This window comes from Daucus carota, chromosome 8 (genome assembly GCF_001625215.2).
Source record: "Daucus carota subsp. sativus chromosome 8, DH1 v3.0, whole genome shotgun sequence".
Classification (NCBI taxonomy): domain Eukaryota; kingdom Viridiplantae; phylum Streptophyta; class Magnoliopsida; order Apiales; family Apiaceae; genus Daucus; species Daucus carota.
The window spans coordinates 25,832,423-25,855,088 of record NC_030388.2 but is presented as its reverse complement, the minus strand read 5'-3'; the positions used below and the strand labels follow the sequence as shown (position 1 = coordinate 25,855,088).

At 35.5% G+C, this 22,666-nt stretch overlaps 1 protein-coding gene and 2 long non-coding RNA genes across 23 annotated transcripts; 1 reads left to right on the top strand and 2 right to left on the bottom strand.

Moving 5' to 3' along the window:
- Positions 1-317: 317 nt before the first annotated feature.
- Positions 318-11,210, bottom strand: LOC108214560 (uncharacterized). 21 transcript variants are annotated; one of them, XR_010286321.1, is made up of 14 exons: positions 9,280-10,577; positions 8,740-8,852; positions 8,515-8,562; positions 8,188-8,243; positions 7,713-7,818; positions 6,174-7,185; positions 5,973-6,086; positions 5,162-5,245; positions 4,966-5,023; positions 3,493-3,658; positions 2,984-3,108; positions 1,538-1,625; positions 1,057-1,156; positions 318-891 (listed from the first exon to the last, which is right to left on the bottom strand). It is a non-coding gene; the product is annotated as an uncharacterized LOC108214560 (long non-coding RNA). The 21 variants fall into 21 exon arrangements; XR_010286328.1 differs by lacking the exon at positions 8,515-8,562 and having other exon boundaries at positions 6,174-6,979; positions 7,116-7,185; positions 9,280-10,575; XR_010286323.1 differs by lacking the exon at positions 8,515-8,562 and having other exon boundaries at positions 1,057-1,182; positions 6,174-6,268; positions 6,708-7,185; positions 9,280-10,573.
- A 797-nt stretch (positions 11,211-12,007) lies between these two features.
- LOC108198430 (extensin-like) lies at positions 12,008-12,409 on the bottom strand. The gene has a single exon (XM_017366185.1). It carries the CDS (start codon positions 12,407-12,409, stop codon positions 12,008-12,010), a length of 402 nt encoding a protein of 133 aa, XP_017221674.1.
- A 2,535-nt stretch (positions 12,410-14,944) lies between these two features.
- LOC135148370 (uncharacterized) lies at positions 14,945-15,933 on the top strand. The gene is made up of 2 exons (XR_010286508.1): positions 14,945-15,133; positions 15,513-15,933. It is a non-coding gene; the product is annotated as an uncharacterized LOC135148370 (long non-coding RNA).
- The last annotated feature ends 6,733 nt before the right edge of the window (positions 15,934-22,666 follow it).

The window sequence follows — 22,666 nt, the reverse complement described above, 5'->3', positions numbered from 1 at the left end:
AACATATCAACAACTATAGTAAATATTTGTGTTCTTTGTGCAGGCTTTATGCATTTTGAAAACTTCTGTGAATTCTACATCAGCTTTAACAGATTTTTTGAACAAAAAAGGGTGTAAGAGGGAACCAATAAGAGGCCCAAATCTGTATGAAGTATACATTTGTCTGGATAGGATATTTCATTCATTCTACAGAAAATTTGCTTCCAAAGAAAGAATTTCACTTTGTAAAGGATTGATTTTTCTTTATAAATAAAAGCGCATATAAGAAAGGTTTTACACATCTACACAAAATACATTTACATTAGCATCAGTCCAGATAATACAAATGCTCAACTTAATTTAAAATATATGTAATTTGTACAAATTCCTAAGAAAAAACTACACATACAATCATTCATAACTTTCATTCCAATCACACAACCTCACTCAACCTCTTCACAGCAATCCCAATCATTTTATTCCTCACTATCACATCCTCCTTCCTTAAATTTCACTCACAATTTTCAATTCCATTCCATATCAACTAACGAACGTAAAGCTTACATTTTTCAATCTAAATGTCAACACAGAGCTAAGGGTGCCTGAGGGTTGACATTGGGCAGCAAATTCCAAAGACATCAACCACAAAGTACATGTATATGCACACATTTGTTACATATGATTTGGTCGCATTGGATTATAATTTAAGATACATTCCTTTTTGTTAATATTATTTAGCCACTCCTGGCGATCGATGGTTAGGGATCATCACTCTTTAATATATTTTCTACTCTCATAAGTCGACATAACTTAGACGGACTCCCTTTAAATTGCAATTGGTTAGCATAGCCAAGCACAAATCAAATAGGAATTCCACTTAAGTAATAGCATAGCCAGCCCCAACAGCAACCTCTGTAAAAGAAACGCCTATGTCGGTCAGTAGTGGCTAATTTGTGACAAACTGAAAGATAGTTGTGATGGAAAATATTTTGAAAGTGGCTTTTTCCTTTTTTAAAATCAATTATGATTCATGATTCCAAGTCTTTGAAACTAACACAACACTTCACACAACTTTACCAGAAAGAACTGGTTGAACGCTATGAAGCAGTATTGAACATGCTAATGGAGGTGACAGATCAGCAACAGCAGTCGCACCCGCGCAGTCCTCTATGTACTTCTACGCAGAAACATGCACAAACTTCTCTATAAAATGTAAAAAGTGGTAAAGAAATGCAATAAGGCCCCAAGGGTAATAAAATTTTGTCAAGATTTCGTCTTCTCTAGCAGTCCATATCCCTCTCTTCAATCCCACTTTCTCCCAGCAAGGATTTCTCCCCATCTCAAATTATTTCACTACCTTTAGCAAAAGCATTTACCTCTTTGCACGATCTTACCGATGGAAATATCAAAATAATATAAAAGGCTTAAATATCATATGCATATAAATTTAGAATTTAGAATGTTTCCTTGGCGATGTATTCTTCATTTAGTCCTCATTTAAAAAAAGTTCTAAAATATAAATTTTTGTTTAAAAACTATACTACAAATGAATACATACCTTGACACAGCTGTAACTTGATGTTATCTTCAGTTACAATTTTTGGCGAATTCCCATGCTCTGGATCCGGTTGTGTTGCAATTATTAGCTGCAAAAGAAAACAATAATGTGAAATAGGAAAAGCAATAAAGAATTTGTAGAGTCCTGAAAATCTTTCTAATCTGTTATGCTCATCAGCTCATGCCAACATCAGTGAGCAGCTCCAGAAATTTAAGATAGAAATTTTAAAAAAAATATAGGAATTACTATACATAAAAAAAGACAGTTGTTGCTCATTTATGTACTCATTAACAATACATATAGAGTCAAAAAAGATATATAATCTTAGAAACAAAATAGAGTGATTTAGTTTTTTATGCAAGGTAATAGCACCAAGTAGAAGTAGTTGGAGACTATAATCTGCTAGGGATTGAGAAACCAAGAGCAAGCTCTAGAAGTCAAAATGCGAGATTCTTAACAAAGTAGTTGCAACAGTTACAACTTACAGCCAAGTTTAAGTCCCTAATCCAGTTTATAGATTTCAACTGTTACACTGAATAATATAGGCATAGTTCCTACACTTATCCATTCCAGATAGCGAAGTAACAGAAATAGTTAAGAGAATGCTAAACAAACTTACCCGAAGCCACCAAGGCAAAGAGTGCCAAATCAAATATTTAGTTGTCAATCTAAAACCTTAACATTACACCAAATAATAACCTTTTTTTTTTTATCATCCTAAGGAAACATAGCAAAATTTAATTTTGATACATGATATTTCCTGGGAAATGTTATTGACATTGCAATATCTCTTGCTTTCTTCTTTAGGAGTGCTTCTCTTCAATGAAACAGGGAGGCCCTTGCACTTTCTAGGACTTTCATCACCCATTATTTACCCTATAACATAGCATATAATATAGGCATGTTTACATGAACACATTTTGAATGTTTTTTTCTTTGTACACGTAACTCAGATGTTATAATGCTATACGAAATGATATTTCTGTTATTAAAAAATTAATAACCTCATACAATGTAGTAGGATGCGAGATTTTGAAAAGTTCTTGTCTCTTTGATGTTATTTAATAGACGTGCAAGGCCAAATTGAAGTCTTCTCATATATTAGTCCCTCTGAACATTACCAGCATACAAAACAGTCTGAATGCAATATCTGATTCGATAAATCTTTACAGTTTTTCTTATACTGTTCTCTCTGCTTATGTAGTTGGTTTCCAAATTTTATACAAAGTGACCACACTGTCAGCAGCCACATAAACAAATACTGCAAGAAAGATCTCGAGCTTCTAATCATTTAAATCCTACAAAATCAATTGGTCTACCTCTCTTCATAAAACTTGACATCATTAATAATGAACAATATTGGAAGAATTGGGACACATAAAAATATACTTGTAAACACGATGGTTAATATTAAAATATTACATGTTTATTTAGTAGTCAACATACCTTTAAGGCAAGCAGCAAATTTAAGGCAAGCAGCAATTGTTGCCTCTTGCACCTTGGTCATTTGAATATATCCAGCTGAAGTAATAGGCTCTACCGTTAATGGAGAAGCATCAAATTCATCAAACCTGCAACAAACAGAATTTCAACCATTTAAGCACCATTACTCAAATTCTAAGTGATAACTTCAAATCAAATTCCAACATACAAAAATTAGGATTCTTGTACCTTTTCTCACTCATAATAGATTCTTACTCATTACTTTTCTCCTCAATCCCTACCAAACTCCTCTCGATAAATTACTTCCTAATCATATTTAATTTTTTTCTAAATTAAATATGTAAACAAATAAATTTTGTGTGTAATATATATTATTGTGTTTTAGTAATTTTAATTAACTAATCTCCGACCTTTATTTATTTACAATGTGGTTCTGAGCTTGATCAGAACATGCATTTTCTAGAGATGCTGCATTTTCAATATTTCAGTACGTAACCAGTTAGAAGGTATACTTGATTGAGAGGCTAGGCTGGACACCTCATCCTGTTTCTGGACAAAAGAATTCTCATCAGGAGCAATGTCAGCAAATTCACACAGGATTCTTGTTTCACCAATGACAAATGCAGCTCTAGACCGTTCACTGTTATGTTCCACAGCTACAACTGAATTTACTTCAGCCTGTCAAACAATAATAAAAAAGCAATCCAAAGGAGTATTGATTAAAACCAACAGAAAAACAATATCATTTTTAATGTTAGATGATGATATCAAAAGCAGAAAAAAACTGGCTAGTTCTTAGTAAGCATAACATTAACTCCAGCCCAATGCAATTTATTATTAGACTCATAAGAATGTACCAAAACACCTTTGACAATATTAATTGAAGGATCTGACTGGCTGGCTATAGTATTTAGTATTCACAAAATGAAGAACCAAGATCAAAATATGTTAAATTTAGCAAAGGGTACTTCTCAATTATATAAAGGTCAAATCAGTCCATGTATGCATCAAGAGTCAAAACAATAATCAATCTTGATTTTTGCAAACCCATATGTAAAGCTCCAATATTTAGGAATCTCAAATTAAGCAAAAATCCAGTTCAATATATTAATCAGAAAATTTCCACGAAAATTGAATGGACAGGCAAACCTACAGAAAGTGTGTACTTGGGTCGCCTCAACCCTATCACTTGTAATGAATGTGCTTAGTCATTGATTAAGAAAATATAGTTAACACTCACATGCAAGTTTAAAATGGTACATTTTTTAAGCTGACAATGCTGCTTCAATTTTCTCAAATGATGCCAAATACAGTGACCGCAATCAGTATCTTATCATAAACCAAGTACAGAAGTACAGAGCATCAGACTGTTACATAGGCACCACCGTTTGGCATTGACAGAGCCAGGCGTCGTTTAGGAAACAGACTCACTAATACTAAGATGGAGGTGAAGTCTGCAGACATCCTACCCACCCAAAACTGTACTGTAGAAGCAAAATATACTGGGTACGTTTATTCTAATCTTTATGCACCACCATGTTATTACCCTGGTATTGCATCAAGAAAGAAACAATTAAAAGATACTGAAACACTATACTATATAGAACTTGTTAGGTCGATGAAATTTCTTTATTCTATTGAGGTTAGTCTACTTGTGGCCCAGTAGCTATTACTGCAAAGCAATTATATGATTAAAAAATAAGAAATCAGACAAAAACAAATAAGAGGTTCCAATGAAAGTTTCATCTTAACTTCAATATGAAGATTTATGTGAATCTAAAAAGCCTACCAAACCATTAACCAAATTCTTCTTCAAATTAAAGAAAATCAGAGGCAGGTAGACATATTATGGTGTCTAGAGCATTTTTTCACTGATTTGTAAACATAAAAACATAAATGTACACTTGCAAATATACATGATCAGTAAAAATTAGAGAATACCCTTGAACATAAAACAAAATCCTCCAAATTCACTTATCTTATACCTCTCCTGCTCTCATCCACAACTTTCATCATTCCTTCAACATTCAGTAGCCACTACTGCTGTAAATGCAATTCAAAAGTGATTACAAACTCTCTTAGAGCTTTTATCAAACAGTAGGAATGCAATAACAATTCAGAAATAAAATGAAGAACTAAGCTTATGCAGGAAGTAGAAGAAATACGGTTCATGACAATAACCTTTGTCGCACGACCCAATGTGTTTGCCCCTCCTAGAGAACAAACTTGAGCTTATAAATTCTGGAAACCTTATAAATTTTAGACCTGCAAAAAGGAACAAAAAAAATTTATCTCAGAACTTCATCAAATACATGCTAGATATTTTGTTAATATCTAATATTGTAAATAAAAATCAAAGAAAAACAAAGAGATATCATCATTCCCCAGCCATTGAGATTAAGGCTGCGAAAACAAAATCAGCATAAGAAGCTCCCCGAAAAGCCTTGGTGCATTATATATATTGTACTCCTATATGACAATCCTAACCGATCACCTAATCAGAGAAGAAGATCAAATCTAGGAGTAATAATTTCTATCTCCTTATTGGAGAATGGAATGATGAAGCATATCAGACTACATCTAAGGCCACTAAGTTCACACCAATAAGGGAGATAGTCAACTTATAGATAATACTTTTATAAGGGGATATGGGGAGAGTAACAGAGTCATACAGAGCCCAAATATTGGACTCTGCAAAACTGTCAACCCTCAACCACTGCATTCCCCCCAACTCATTTATTTTTCTCACCCTCCTGTACTGTTCCATCTCCCATATACTGGTGTTTCAACACTTCAACAATATCATGCAAAATCTCATTTTAGACCAAAGCACTTTTCATAGTACAATTAGGCATTTGAACCAACCAAGCAATACCTTTAACTTGACAAAGTGCCCCCTGCATAACATATCTCATGACATAATATGGATTTCAACATATAATCAAACTGTATCAAACAGAAATCTAATAGCAGAAGTAATAGAATTACATACCGAAACTCTCTAAATTTCTGATTTCACCTTGAGAGGTGTGGTATAGGAGGGTCAGCAGAAGGCGAAGAATTCAGAGACGGTGATGTTGCCATCAGAAGATGACTACTCACTCCCCTGTAACACACAAAAATTCACAGAATTAACCTCTACTAATATCACCAAATTTCACAAACTTCCACCATTTTTTAAGTAAGCGTGTACTGTGTACAAACTTCCACCAGCCTGTTGTCTGTTAGGAAGTTGCAAGTAATGACGAAGTATCCAGCTAGAGGCTTCGGATCTGAGAGCTTCTAAGCCTTTTTAACAACATAAATGACAGATCGATCAGCATCTTAACTATTCACATTAACAACATAGATATGAATGTGTGCTCCTTTTACTATCTCTCTTACTCCCACAAAATTCCTCAAAATGTACAAAACTATGCACTCCGAGACACATGCTCATACATTTGGAGTCAATTTCCTGTGAGTGGAATAGTGAACAATGCAGCCTAAAACATAGGTATATATATTTATGGAGTAGTCAAGTGGTTTTGCTTAAATTTAAGAGAAAATGAAAAAAAGAAGAAAGAGAGAGATGGAGATTATGAAGAAGAAAGCTCGAAAAGAAATGCCCTAAAAATGAATGTAAAGAAAATGAGCAAGCTGAGTAGTAAAAAAAAGCATTATATTTGTATGTGTGTTGTGCAACTGAGTATTCATAAATATTTTAGTAATGATAGGCCCATCAAACCTCAAATATTGAGCCTTCATGCCAGAATAAAAGTAGCAATTGATGTAGCCTGTGCACTCAATTATCTCCATCATCGCTGCATATCTAGCATAATTCATTGCTAAAACCAGGCAACGTTTTGCTTGATAAAAACATGGTTGCACATATTGCAGATTTTGGACTGGCAATTTCTAATCTTGAATCCCCAACCTTTAACCAAATCAGCAGCTCAACTGGAATGCGAGGAATTGATGTGAGCACATTAGCAATTGTTTCTGCAGAGTTCCTGTCACCTGCAACAATGTAGAGAGAAATGCTCCCTCGACATGAATGATGTTAAAGCATGACTTTATTGAACTAAAACCGGATATCCATAGCTTGTATAAATATGAATGCCGGAGGGGGGGGGGGGGTTTGACATAAACATACATATAAATAGGATAGAAAAGTGAGAAAAATGGCAGTGGTGACAACAATTGCGATCTGTGAGCTTCCAAGCCTGTATAACAACATAAATGGCATATCGATCAGCATCTTAACTATTCACATTAACGTCATTTTTAACAACATAAATTGCTGAGGCCTATTCAACCCTCAAAAAAATGCCAATACCATACTTCCATACAACAGATACCAAATGTGAGAAGCTCCCACAATTTTGATCTTAGAAACTAATTTGTAATAATGAAAAAATGGTCAGGATGTCATACACAAACAGATGATCAACAGGAGGACAATTTATTAATAAATTAAAAACTGTTATAAACAGCAAACATGCAACTGAAATTTAAACACAACTCCAAATCATTTGTATAATTGAAAACTCAATCTATAGCTAAAGGAACACTACTGATGCAGTACAAAATAGATATCTGCTAGGATCCACCAAATCTATATACACTACAGAGGCATCACACACACACACACACACACACACACACACACATATAAGTTCTCGCAAGGAAGGCAAATGAACGAAGAAATATTATCGCCCAAAGTTTTAAGTATATACACTGACACCCTCACCATAGAAACTGGAGAAGAACTTGAGCAATGGTTTCACCCGGAAACCTAGAGATATCGTTCCTCTTCCATCCATAGTTGAAAATGCTTGAAACAGCAGAGGTGCCACCTGCATTCAGAATGAACTTACAAAGATTAGTCAAAAAATCTCAATTAAGCTATGCTGCCATTTGCTTAAGTTTATTAGTAAGATATCAGTTGTGTGTATGACTGTGATGCAAATTCAAAGTAGTTTAACTTGTTTAGTAGCATAATTGTTCTAATTCAAATTCATATGAGCAGTTTGAAATGATAAAGAACTTAAAATCAGAGTTCAGAACACCTCTTTCATTTTCATATGAGCAGTTTGAAATGATAGAGAACTTAAAATTTTAGTTGAATTCAAATTGTGAGTATGCAGCAAGATTTAAATAAAATAACATATAAAAGAACCTGAATTCGTTCTCATTTTCCCTGAGTCAAAATTGAAGGTACATACCTTGAAGGCATCAGTAAGGACTGAGATTTGTGTTGCATCAGAAGCCGCAGAGAATCCTGCAGTGTTCAATAGCATAATCACACAATTACAGATACATCTAAAAACCTTCATTCATTTTGATATTACAAACAATTTAGAAAGTACCAGTACCACTATCTTTAAATTTTTATCATTATTAAAAAATCACATGTATCATATTTTTGGGTTTCAGTGAGGGTGATTGAAACAATTCAGGTGAGTTATATCCGATACTGAGGGAGGATGAGATAATTGCACAAAAGCATAACATAAGAAAGTTACAGCATTTGCCTCACAACCATAAAATACCTGAAAGATTGAACTCACATAATAGAGAACACTTGGTTGCCCTGTTATCTATCGTAGTCATGTGTAATGTTAGTATAGTTACCCAGTTATCTTATTTATGACTACTATATGCTTATGCACAGACAAACAATAGCAAACCAAGGAAAAGAATAAACATTATAATAAATGGTAAACAATAATGTTGAAGAAACAACAAAGAAAGCAGTAACATCAAATTCGTCAAACCTGCAACAAACAGAATTCTCCAATGTCGCACTACTGACCATCATCTTTTTGCCTTCCATCCAATAACACAAAGTTTGAACGTCCCCCAAAATCTTCACCGAGTACACCTAGGACTGCAAATATTGAGAATAAAAATATGAGAATACAAAAATATACACACACACCCACTATAACTAATGAAAAAAGTAAAATATTCAATGACACATTTTATCAAACACTTCGTGAATATAAGTAAAATCACCTATCAAAATTAGATTCCCAGACAAACATTACCTCAAGTTCATCAATAAATACATGAGAGGATGTAAATTAAAAAATAAACTAAACAGCTGCAACATCAAAACTCAGATATGTAAAAGAAAAAAAATATGTGCCGGAGTCAAATATCTACGAACCATATATCATACTGAAAAAGAGGAATAGGGAAAGGGAAAGAGAGAGACGGATGGAAACATAAAGAAACAGAAAGAGAGAGATATAGAGACAACCGGAGAGAGGGAGAGAGGGGGCAGAAAGAGGGAGAGAGAGAAGAGCACTTACATGGAGCAGGTGGAGGTGTGAGGTGAGAGAGCTTCGGTATGAAAAGAGATGAGATCTGAATGAGTTTGAATGATATGAATTTGAATTTTGAATTGAAATCACAGCAAAGCAAATAAGGAAGCAAAGCAGACGGTACTACAGCTGCAGTTTCGTTTGTTTCTGAAATAGGGAAGAAGAATTGCGTTTGTCGTTTGACGTGTAGTAAAGCAGTGAAAAGTTTTGGACAGTCAATATTTGACTCAGTGGCATGGAGTGTAATTAGGCATGAACTCTTAGGGTATGCCCTGGTAAGAAGTGGCAAAAAGAGTAGTAGGATGTATTATATAGTTTATTTTAATAATAAATTTGAGAGAGAAGTGGGGAAAGGATAACGAAAGAATAAGGAGATGAATTTTTTATTTATAAATGTTGAATAGATAACTGCTAGAGGTTACTAAAAAATAGGTAATGAGCAGAAGATTTGAGGATGTGCTGGTGATTTAGGGAATGAGAGTACCTCTTTTTTTAGACATCTATGAGTTAAGGAGTTCATTTAGCTAACCTATTAGACGTGCTCTTATGTCCAGCTACATTGTTTAGCTACGTCATAAGATCTATGTTAGTCATCCATGTCAACTGGAATTATATGTACACTCCGAATTTTCTGTACTCTTAAGAATATGTGTATTTTTTCGCCCTCGTCAGTTCAAGCAATAAAGAGGCATTTTGGTTCAGATGTTGTACATAAATCTAGAGGCTGATTAGAGTCTAGAGGCGACGATTTCTTCTCCAAGAATACCAGACCGGATATGTAATTATAGTCTGAATTCTGCAAGAAAGATTTTATAACTGGGATTCAAAGGTGATTTTTTCTCCAAAAAGCCTGAACTGAATCAAAGACTAAGACAATGCATTCCTACATAACATCTTACATTGACAGTTCAGAGCTACCTTTTGGCTTGATTCCTAAATACAACTTCAGATACATAGACACTTGAAAGGGCAGATTTAGTCCAGGAGCAAGGCGAGTTATTAAAGCCCAGGTAGGACACAATGACAATGAAATCACAAGCTTCTGTAAATGTTATTTAATGTTAATTTGTGCGTATAGTTGTGTGAAAGAGCACCTTGTTCTTTGAGACTTTGACAAGCAAGGTTTTAGTTGTAGTTTTTTGTTATTCATGATGAACTAAGGTGACATTCTGAGATACATATACAATGGAGCAGATAGTTTTATTCACAAGTGCAAGAGTGTGTATAATCTATTTTTATAGGCAAATAAAAGAAAGAACGTCTAGAATACTGGATATATAGGACTTATTCTTGGTTACCAAGACTTGATACTAGCGACCTCAGGAGCGTTGATCTACAAAGGAGAATATTTGATAAATATAAGGTAGAACATGGAATCAGAAACTCTGATTTCAATAAACAAGTTGCAATTTAATGAAGTGTAGGTTTGTCTAGTTTCCTGTTTTCTCCTCTGGAAGGAGTCCAGGGTGGTGAAAATAGGCTGTCAATGCTTCTTGAGTAGACGGTGGTGGCGGTGCACGCGGTTTAACACTAGGAATATGAGACACGGGAGGTCTAGAAGCCGGACTTGGCCTGTTATTCCCGACTGGTTTTGTCTTAAACGTTTCTGAAGGTTGTGGAATGACTGGGACTGCTGGTGTGTGGAAATGCAGATTGTATTTTGGTGGTGGCTTGTGTACTAACCGTCCGTACTCTGGTGAGGGTTTGTGATTTGGATAGCGAATTGCAAGGGAAGGGGAATTGAGAACCAATACTCCGAAAATGAGGAGCAAGTTCAAGTAGATGAGAGACATTTTGGTGTATCTTGAGATGAATGTCGTGTTACCTTGTAGACTATAGGATGGCTTTTTATACGAGGTCTTGGTCATCACTACAGCACTTAATAGATGCAAGTCTACATTGTTGAATGTTAGTTTTTTCTTCCACATGTAGAGGTGTGGATTTTAACAAAAGACCTGTCTTTATTGGTTGATTGAGGATGTCTTGGTGTACATTGGAGTTGAGATATTGGACTTTAAGACTTACTCGCTAGTTGTAAACCATTTGGAAAATAAGAGAGAATAGGAAGTCATCGACTCTGTCAACGCAAGAATTGAAGACCACAGCTTACAAGTCGTTGATGAAGTCTCTTAACTCATTTTTGATAGGGATATCAACATAAGGGGGGACGGTCTGTAGCAATTATGTCACATGGGGTGTTTTCAGGCAGGACCACGGGACCAGCCAATAAGAAGAATGGTCCTGTCTTCTATTGAGCCAATAAGTAGAATGATCCTGTCTGGACTTGAGCCTTTAATTATTTGCAGCCTGGTGATTATACGATCTTCTGACTATAAGCTCTCGTTTTATCTCACTTTGCTGCATATTCTTCTCAATAGTTTTGTGATTTGTTTTAGCTATTAGATGTTACCTCTTGTTGGTTATTAACTCAAAGTACATTAGATTGAATGTTATCACAGCCAAAGTGTGTGATCAATATTTAACATAACTAAGCCTTGGACTGACTAGGTTCAATCAATGCTTAAGAGCAAATTCATAGTTAAATACATTTGCAGCTATTACTATATTCTGGCACAAAACAATGGTTTTTGTTGCTAAAATACAGTTAAAATACAATTATTGCCTCCATTCATGGCTGATTTTTGTGCTGATATAGTAAACTGGTTGCATAGCATGGTGGGACAGGATGGTTAAATTCAGTTAAGTGTAGGTTAATCTAGTTCCCAGTTTCATCTGCCGGAGGGTGTCCATAATGGTAATCATACGCAGTCGAGGCCTTGCAAGCAGGTGGTGGTGGCTCATTACCTGGATAAACAGGATGCTTTGGTGGCTCGATGGTATACACAGGAGTTGCAGAGGCCGGACTTGGCATGTGATTCCAATGTGAAGGTTTTTTCTTCAACATATCTGGATGTTGATGAATGGCTGGAACTGGTGCTTTACCAAACAGCAGTTTAGATTCTGGTTGTGGCTTATGAACTCGCTGTCCATATTCTAGTGATACTGGATTGTGCTTCATTTGGGGACGGTTATCTGGATAGCGAAGGGGAAGGGAACGAGCAGTCAGAACCACTGCTCCTACAATGAGCACTAGGTTTAAGTAGTTGATCATTACCATCAATTTTGATGTATTTTGGTTTCGATATGATCAAAAAATGAGCAGTGGATGTCTTTTATAGAATTTCTAGTTCTTGGTCATCGGCTATAGGCCTAGAATATAGAGCAGTGGATATTTCTTTGTGACCATGAACAGGATGGGATTGTCTGAGCCTATTCGAGCTACAAAAATTGGACTTTAAGGCCTTAAGAGTTGTAAACCATCCAGTAAATAGAATTGGAATGGGGAAAATGTGACAACTTTAGTAGTGATCACATTGTTCCTGCTGTGTTTTCTAGATTTTAGCAATTTGTGATGATGTACAAGACATAATACCAACTGCGAAGTGATCACAGGAGCGTTATGGTAGTGTATGGACTGGCGGTCCATACACTGGTAATAGTAGGTGCAAGTAGTGTATTTGGTTTTAGAGTGTGTGTATGATCGTTTAGAGTAGAAGGGTTTTACAGAAGTTCTTAGTTATCATATACCTTTTTTTTTTTGGCTTGATTCAATTGGAGCTCGAATACAGGTCTGATAATTCTTAACTACCCAACCTGAGCACCCAAGAGTTTGACTTGCTAGATTCATTTTATATGCATGTCATTCTTCAGGTTCTATTTTCTACTCAAAATTATGAACTTAATGAAGAAATGTAATCATGTAAAGCCTTAGCTTCACAATTTCATTCGTGCTATGTTGAAAACCATTTTTCCAAAAATGTGGAATAGGATCAAGAAGTTGAGGAACATTTGGGTGCATTGGAGGATAGATGTTGTAATGTAGACTGCTGGATGACTTCTATAGGAATCCTTGCTCATCACTACAGGCCTGGAATTTAAAATTTACACATTTTTCTGAATATGGTATCTTCTCCAATGGTCCTGGTTGTTGAGGAATGACTGGGACTGGTGGTTCACGAACTAGTAGTTTGTATCCTAGTGGTAGCTTATGAACTTGTGGTTTGTACCCTGGTGATATCAGCTTGTTCACTGAATGTGGATTATGATTTGGATAGCGAAGAGCAAGGGAGGGAGCAGTCAGAACAACTGCACCCAAAATGAGTACCACGTTAAAGCAGTTGATTATAAACATCTATTATGGTGAATTTGGATTTGGATATTGATCATAGAAAGACGTATTGATGGTTTTTATCAGTGTTGTAAAAAGCGGGAATCGGACTTAGTCGGTGAAGGCACCGTCCAGCGATTAATCGGATAATCGGAGATTAATCGGAGTGATTAATCGGATCATTAATCGTAATCAATTTAATATTTTTTTTAAATTATATATATATATATATATATATATATATAGTATAAATTTATAGTCATATAAAATCAAAAAATTAATGATTTTTTATAACACAAAACATGCCTTTATATACATCAATGTTGTAAAAATCGGAACTCGGTCCAACTCGATTTGGTTCCGGAAAAATGAGTACTCGGAACTCGGGAGAGTACTCGGAATGAGTTATCGGATAACTAATCGGGCTTTTTTTAATTAATTTTTTCTCTCGTATATAGTTATAGACTGATTAATAATAAAATTATCTAATAATATTAATATTTTAATAACACAACTGTTATAATGAAGTTCAAATAAAAGTTACTTGTTTGATAGTTTTTGACATAATAATCATTCACAAGTTTTAATGATAAAACACATATACTGTCTAATTAATGTCAATACTTTGCAAAAAAAGAATAAAACATATATAAATTTACGTTTAGTCTCTTTTGAAATAATTTTCAAATAAAACAATAAAAAAATTGATAAGTCAAACTCGGATTTGACCTCGAGTACTCGGAGTCAAACCGAGTTTTGACCTATTTTTTAATAAATCGATTTTGAACCCGATTACTCGGAACTCGGATCGGACGAGGGGTAAAAAACGAGTACTCGGAATGAGTACTCGGCCGACTCGGCGATTTTTAGAACACTGATATACATATACAAGTCCAGTCATCTCATATATAAACTTGAATTTAATTAATTCTGCGAAAGAAGATATTGCAAATTTATGTAATTATAGTTTAGAAGCTAATATTAAAAGAATCAAGGTAATTAAATTTAAAGTTTTAAAAAAAAATTCTTTTTATTTTAATTTTTTTAAATTCACCGATTTTTGACCGACTTTTTCCGATTAATCCCGACTTCTGACCGATTAATCCCGATTTTGGCCGATTTCCTAAAAAAACGATTTTTTCACCGATTAACGCTTAATCGAGACGGTGGCCGACCGAACAGCGATTAATCGGCGATTAATCCCGATTAATCGCCGACTTTTAGAACACTGGTTTTTATAGATGTTCTTGGTCATAACTATTGGCGTAGAATGTACAACAGTGGACACTAATTTCGCTATCTAAGTAAAGGTTTTCAAGGGACGGGGTTGTCTTGGAGTCTACTGGAGCTACAAGCATTGGACTTTAAGGCTTACCAAGTTGTAAACCGTTGAGAAAAGAAGAAAAAAGGATAGGAATGGAAGAAATGTGACAACTTTTAAGTAGCCACAGGTGTTCCTGCCGTATTACATAAGATTAGTCTGTTTATATATCATCACAATTTCTGAAGATAATAAGAATATTGAGTAGCTTAAAAAAAAGTAAAAATATAAAGTAGAATACAGTTTTTGATGAATAACTTTCCTACAAAAAATGTAAAACCTGATCCAATTTGGAGTTAGCCAAACCGAAGCAACAGTCCACATCCTTCAGTATACGAGGGAGTTAAATTTTTGTAAGTATTACAATCCGGACGGTGAGCTCTGTTATATTCACTTCATGCATAGTCTTTTAATTTGTTTTATGGTGTTTTCTAGTTTCTATACTTCATCTCTTATAAGTTAATAACTGAAACAGCAAGCTTATATAGTAAACTAGTTGCAACTTGGTATGGTGGATCACAGACATGGGATATCTATGTGACATTTCTGAGAATGAACCCCTTATAAACAATTAATGAAATTCTAATAAATATAAAAGATATCTGATGATAACAAAATTCAAACATCATTATTCAATCCCTAAACGGGGAATAAGATACTTTGTAAAAGAAGTTTACAGACAACGAAATCATAATCATAGTGAGGTTGCATATTTCCGTTCCTATATGATAGGTCACCCTGTGCTACCTCTGAGCTCTGCCTCTGGTGGATTTTATTCTCTGCGGATTGTGTCAAGGGTGGTGATTATTCATGCTGACAGATGAGGGCGGTGGTGGAACAGAACTTAAATGAAGGGGAGGTGCAGAGGCGGGACTTGGCCTGAGATTCCAGCGTATTGGCTTTTTCTCTGACGTTTCTTGATGTTGAGGACTCAATGGAACTGGTGGTTTATGAAACAACAGTTTGTGTTCTGGTGGTGGTTTATGAAGTGGCGGTTGGTGCTCTGATTTAGAAAATGGGTGCATCGGGACCCATCTTTCTTATGTCTTATTTACTAGTTTGCCTTATGCTCAGTTTCAATTGTAGTTTTTGTAGTTTGTGTATTGTTCCTGGGCTAGTCTTTTTTTAGTTCTTGTTGTTTAGCTGTTTCCCTCAGTGGATTCCTGTCTTTAGCAGATTTCCTTTCTTTGACTTTGATGCTTGTATCAAGTCCTTGCCGCGGGGTATGCCCCTAGATCTTGTTTCTCCCTGTTTTCTTATAAAATTTTATTTAGCAAAAAAAAAGAAAAAGAGATTGGCTTGTGCTTTGGTTGGGGATTATGATTCGGATAACGAAGAGCAAGGGAAGGAGCAGTGAGAACCACTGCTCCCAAAACGAGTAGGCTAAGCAAGTAGTCGACAGACATGTGGTGTAGTTTTGTTTTGGATGGTGTATAATCATTTAGGGTGGATGTGTTTTATAAGGAGGTCTTGGTCATCCCTGTAAGCCTACAGAATATATGTGTAATAATTGTGGATATCAATTCCTGAGCAGGATGAACTTGTCTTGGGGTTTGAAGAAGCTGGAAAACTTTGGACTTAGAGCACCCCCAGTGGGTTTTGCCTGCTTCCTCTTTTTGCTGGTCCCGTCTGTAGTCTCCAATGCTATAAGATCAACTCAAGCTGGCCACATTCTTATTATACCGTTTCTTGGTCATCACTACAGGACTTGAATAGATGCAAGTCTACATTGTTGAATGTTAGTTTTTCTTTCTCATGAAGAGGTATGGATTTTAACAAAAGATCTGTCATTATTGGTTGACGTTGATGAACGAGTGAGGATGTCTTGGTGTACATTGGAGTTGAGATATTGGACTATAAGGCTGTGTTCACTTGGATAGAATGGAATGAGAGGCGAATGGGATGAAAAATTATACAGAAATTTTATGGAGAAAGAAGAAAGCAAGAGCTAATAATGACTAAATATGAATGGGTGTTAATTTCTTTTGATAAAGATTGTAAGGAAATATGTAAAGATGAAATGAGCATTCTTTCCAAAACATGTGGGTTAAAATTCTAGTTAAAATAATATGAATGAAATGATCGAAGGAATGAAAATTAAAGACATTTTCTCTAATCAACCCCATTTTAGTGTATAAAATTCATTAAATTTTCCCTCCATTCCATTCTACCCAAGTGAACACAACCTAAGACACTAGCTAGTAGTAAACCATTTGGAAAATAAGAGAGAATAGGAAGTCATCGACTCTGCCAACACAAGAATTGAAAACCGTGGCTTACAAGTCATTGATGAAGTCTCTAAGTCATCTTTGAAAGGGATATCGGCACAAGGGGGGGAGGGATTCTAGCAATCCTGTTACACGAGGTGTTTCCAGGTCGGACCAGCCAACAAGTAGAATGATCTAAGCATTTTATCTCACTTTGCGGCATATTCTTCTAATTAGTTTTGTGAATTTTTTAGCTATTAGAAGTTACCTCTTATAGGTTAATAACTCAAAGTACATTAGATTGAATGTTATCACAGACAAAATGTATATTCAATATTTACCATAACGAGTCCTTGGACTGACTAGGTTCAATCAATGCTTTAGAGCAAATTCATTGTTAAAAATATTTGTAGCTATTACTATATTCTGGCACAAAACAATGGTTTTGTTGCTAAAATAAAGTTAAAATACAATTATTGCCTCCATTCATGGCTGATTTTTGTGCTGAAATAGTAAACTGGTTGCATAGCATGGCGGGACAGGATGGTTAAATTCAGTTAAGTGTAGGTTAATCTAGTTCCCAGTTTCATCTGCTGGAGGGTGTCCATATTGGTAATCATATGCAGTCGAGGCCTTGCAAGCAGGTGGTGGTGGATCGTTACCTGGATAGACAGGATGCTTCGGTGGCTCGATGGTATACACAGGAGGTGCAGAGGCCGGACTTGGCATGTGATTCCAATGTGAAGGTTTTTTCTTCAACATATCTGGCTGTTGATGGATGACTGGAACTGGTGATTTACCAAATAGCAGTTTAGATTCTGGTTGAGGCTTCTGAACTGGCTGTCCCTATTCTAGTAATAGTGGCTTGTGCTTCAATCGGGGACTAATTTTTACAGTACTTCATTAGAGCATGTGCGTAAAGATGTTTCTTTTGGCTAATTTGCTGAGACAGAAAATAAACAGACAAACCTAGTTAATCTCCCCTCGACCAGAGATTTGTTACAAGATTACAAGCTTGTTTAAAGAAAATTTCAGTAATAATATTAATTACTATATAAATGAAAATAGGAAGTAGTTTTATGAAGAAACAGTGACTGACTCGTGTAAATAATATAGGTAAAATATATGAGGGTAGTAGTTGATTGGATGTGAGCAGAATATGAAACATGTTTAGTAAACCAGCTAACACCCCTATAAAAATAATTATCAAACATATAATTTCATTAGTATAATCAAAATATAAAATTTATTTATTAATATCCACTATTTTTTTTAATTTAAAAGTAGAAATACTATTACACAATAAAAGCCTATTATGCTGTGCCCTTAATGACAACCTTTGTTATCTTCACACACTTGTCTCCATCTATGTAAATTCTAACTGGATTTAGTGTTGAAGTCACAACTCACAAATGACAAATGATTGATACGTCTTGAGCATGCATGGGAATCATGTAATAATTAAGTATAAATTTCAATATGATCCTGATATGTATATGCCGATATGCACCAAGTTGGCCACTGGTACTACTGCAGGTGCTTAAATTGCCTAACAAACTTCCACTAATACTTTAAAGTTTGAAATCTTGAGTTTTATATTAATAATCTTCTGTATGCATGGATGAGTGTTATATGGGACCAGTGAGGCGGTGACTTCATTTTTGAGAGCTGAGTGGCAACATCAGACACGACCCGAAACCCGACACGAACCCGACCCAACCTGAAATCCGATTTATTGAGACGGAAACCCGAAAGTGACTCGAAAATCACCCGATTGACCCGAAATGGACCCGAGATGACCCGAAATTATAATTTCATTTCTAATAACTTCAATTTTCAGTTTTATTCAATTTTAAGTGATTTTAACTTGACCCGAAATCGACCCGATTGCTGACACGAACACGACCCGTTACCCGAAATCGTCACCCCTGGGCCTGAGGCTCGGGTATAATGCGACAAAGACCATGTCCTTATCCGTTATGTCCCGCTATTTACCTTGAAGCGTTACAAAGAGGGTACTGAACTATACAGCCTCTGTCTATCTCAATTCTTAACATTGTGAGACAGGGATGTGGCACACACTTTAATGCGTGTCAAGCCGTGAAAAATGTTACTGTAAGAAATGAGTGGGACAAGTTAGTATTAGTTTAAAGCAAGTCCAATAGATTACCTATCTCGTTACTTATTAATAATACAAAATAATGAATCTTAGTGATTTTTAGTGATTTAGGTAATCTGTGTCAACTCCAAAATAATAAATTTGAGAGAGAAGTGGGGAAAAGATAAAGAAAGAAGAGGGAGATGAATTTTTTATTCATATATATTGAATAGATTACTGCTAGAGGTTACTAAAAAAATAGGTAATCGGTAGAAGATTTGAGGATGTGCTGGGGATTTAGGCAACGGAAGTACCTCTTTTTTGATACATCTATGAGTGAAGGAGTTCATTTAGCTAATCTATAGGACGTGCTCTCATGTCCAGCTAGGGGTGAGCAAAAATTCTCCAAACCGACCGAAATCGGCCGATCCAATCCGTCCAAACCGAATTTAACGGTTTAATAACGGTTTGGTTTGGTTATGGTTTCAAATTATAAAAACCGAATTATTTTGGTTTGGTTTTGGTTTTTACCTCCAAACCAACCGATAAATCCGAACCGAACCGAATGTGTAGATTTAAATATTAATATACATGTACTAATAATGTATTATTAAAAATAAAATTATAATCTACGAAAAAATGTAAAATCTTAAACATATAAAATGTATCCTAGTAAAGATTTTCTTTAATAATATTATTTATTCTATTTTATGATATTAATTTCGATGTATGTATAATGTTTCCATTCTTTTTATTTATATTTTTATAAAAGTATACGAATCACATTTTTTTTTTATTTTCTTCCGTCTCTTTTTATCTATCAAGCTAATATATTCTTGTATCCTCTTTAAATATGATTAAATAGAAAATATAAATTGAATTTTTCATTCCTTATTTTTCAAGTTAAAATTTAATTTTGTTGCTAACTTTGTTTTACATATAAAAAACGGTTTAAACCGAAACCAAACCGAACCGAACCGAACCATTTTAAACGGATTGGTTTGGTCTGGATTTTAAACATAATAGTTTGGTTTTGGATTGAGATTTTGAGAAACCGATTATTTCGGTTTGGTTTGGTTTAGACCCTTCAAACCGCCCAAACCGTCCGATGCTCACCCCTATGTCCAGCTACGTTGTCCAGCTACGTCATAAGATCCATGTTAGTCATTCATGTCAACTGGAATTATATGTACACTCCGAATTTTCTGTACTCTTAAGAATATGTGTATTTTTTCGCCCTCGTGTTCAAGCAATAAAGAGGCATTTTGGTTCAGATGTTGTACATAGATCTAGTTTGGTGCAGTTAAAAGTTCTGTAATAGATAAATTCTTAGGCCTTTAATGGGTTAACTGAAAAGCTTTTTAATTAAACCTTATCAGAGTCTAGAGGCGATTTCTTCTCCAAGAATACTAGACCGAATATGTAATTAGAGTCTGAATTCTGCAATAAAGATTTTATAACTGGGATTCAGGAGGTGATTTTTTTTCTCCAAAAAGCCTAAACTGAACAAAGACTAAAACATCTTAAACTGACAATTCAGAACTACCTTTTGGCTTGATTCCTAATTACAACTTCAGATAAATAATAATAGACACTTGAAAGGGCAGATTTAGTCCAGTATCAAGGTGAGTTATTAAAGCCCAGTTTAGGACACAATGACAATGAAATCACAAGAATTATTTGTAGTAAACTAGTTGCATAGCATCGCGGATCGGATTGTTGAATTTAGTGAACTGTAGGTTTGTCTAGTATCCTGTTTTCTTTGCTGGAAGGTGTCCAGGGTGGTGAAAATAGGCTGTCAATGCTTCTTGAGTAGACGGTGGTGGTGGTGCACGCGGTTTAACCCTAGGAATATAATGCACGGGAAGTCTAGCAGCCGGACTTGGCCTGTTATTTAAGACTGGTTTTCTCTTAAACGTTTCTGAAGGTTGTGGAATGACTGGGACTGCTGGTGTGTGGAAATGCAGATTGTATTTTGGTGGTGGCTTGTGAACTAACTGTTTGTACTCTGGTGATATAGAATTGTGCTCTGGTGAGGGTTTGTGATTTGGATAACGAATAGCAAGGGAAGGGGAATTGAGAACCAATACTCCGAAAATGAGGAGTAAGTTCAAGTAGACGAGAGACATTTTTTTGTATCTTAGGATGGAAGGAATGTAGGATGGCTTTTTATAGGAGTTCTTGATCATCACTACAGGACTTGAAAAGATGCAAGTCTACATTGTTGAATGTTAGTTTTTTCTTCCACATGTAGAGGTGTGGATTTTAACAAAAGACCTGTCTTTATTGGTTGACGTTGATGAACGAGTGAGGATGTCTTGGTGTACATTGGAGTTGAGATATTGGACTTTAAGACTTACTAGCTAGTTGTAAACCGTTTGGAAAATAAGAGAGAATAGGAATTCATCGACTCTGCCAACGCAAGAATTGAAGACCACAGCTTACAAGTCGTTGATGAAGTCTCTTAACTCATTTTTGAAAGGGATATCACCATAAGGGGGGACGGTCTGTAGCAATTATGTCACATGGGGTGTTTCCAGGCCGGACCACGGGACCAGCCAATAAGAAGAATGATCCTGTCTTCTATTGAGCCAATAAGTAGAATGATCCTGTCTGGACTTGAGCCTTTAATTATTTGCAGCCTGGTGATTATACGATCTTCTGACTATAAGCTCTCGTTTTATCTCACTTTGCTGCATATTCTTCTCAATACTTTTGTAATTTGTTTTAGCTATTAGATGTTACCTCATGTTGGTTATTAACTCAAAGTACATTAGATTGAATGTAATCACAGCCAAAATGTGTGATCAATATTTAACATAACTAAGCCTTGGACTGACTAGGTTCAATCAATGCTTAAGAGCAAATTCATTGTTAAATACATTTGCAGCTATTACTATATTCTGGCACAAAACAATGGTTTTTGTTGCTAAAATAAAGTTAAAATACAATAACTGCCTCCATCATGGCTGATTTTTTTGCTGAAATAGTAAACTGGTTGCATAGCATGGCTAGACAGGAATAGGATGGTTAATTTCAGTTAAGTGGTGGTTAATCTAGTTCCCAGTTTCATCTGTTGGAGGGTGTCCATAATGGTAATCATACGCAGTCGAGGCCTTGCAAGCAGGTGGTGGTGGCTCATTACCTGGATACACAGGATGCTTCGGTGGCTCGATGGTATACACAGGACGTGCAGAGGCCGGACTTGGCATGTGATTCCAATGTGAAGGTTTTCTCTTCAACATATCTGTATGTTGATGGATGACTGGACCTGGTGCTTTACCAAACAGCAGTTTAGACTCTGGTTGTGGCTTATGGACTGGCTGTCCATATTCTAGTGATACTGGCTTGTGCTTCAATTGGGGACTGTTATCTGGATAGCGAAGGGCAAGGGAACGAGCAGTCAGAACCACTGCTCCCGCAATGAGCACTAGGTTTAAGTAGTTGATCATTACCATCAATTTTGATGTATTTTCGTTTTGATATTGATCAAGAAATGAGCAGTGGGTGGTTTTTTTGTATAGAAGTATTAGTTCCTGGTCATCAGCTATAGGCCTAGAATATAGAGGAGTAAAGGTCGT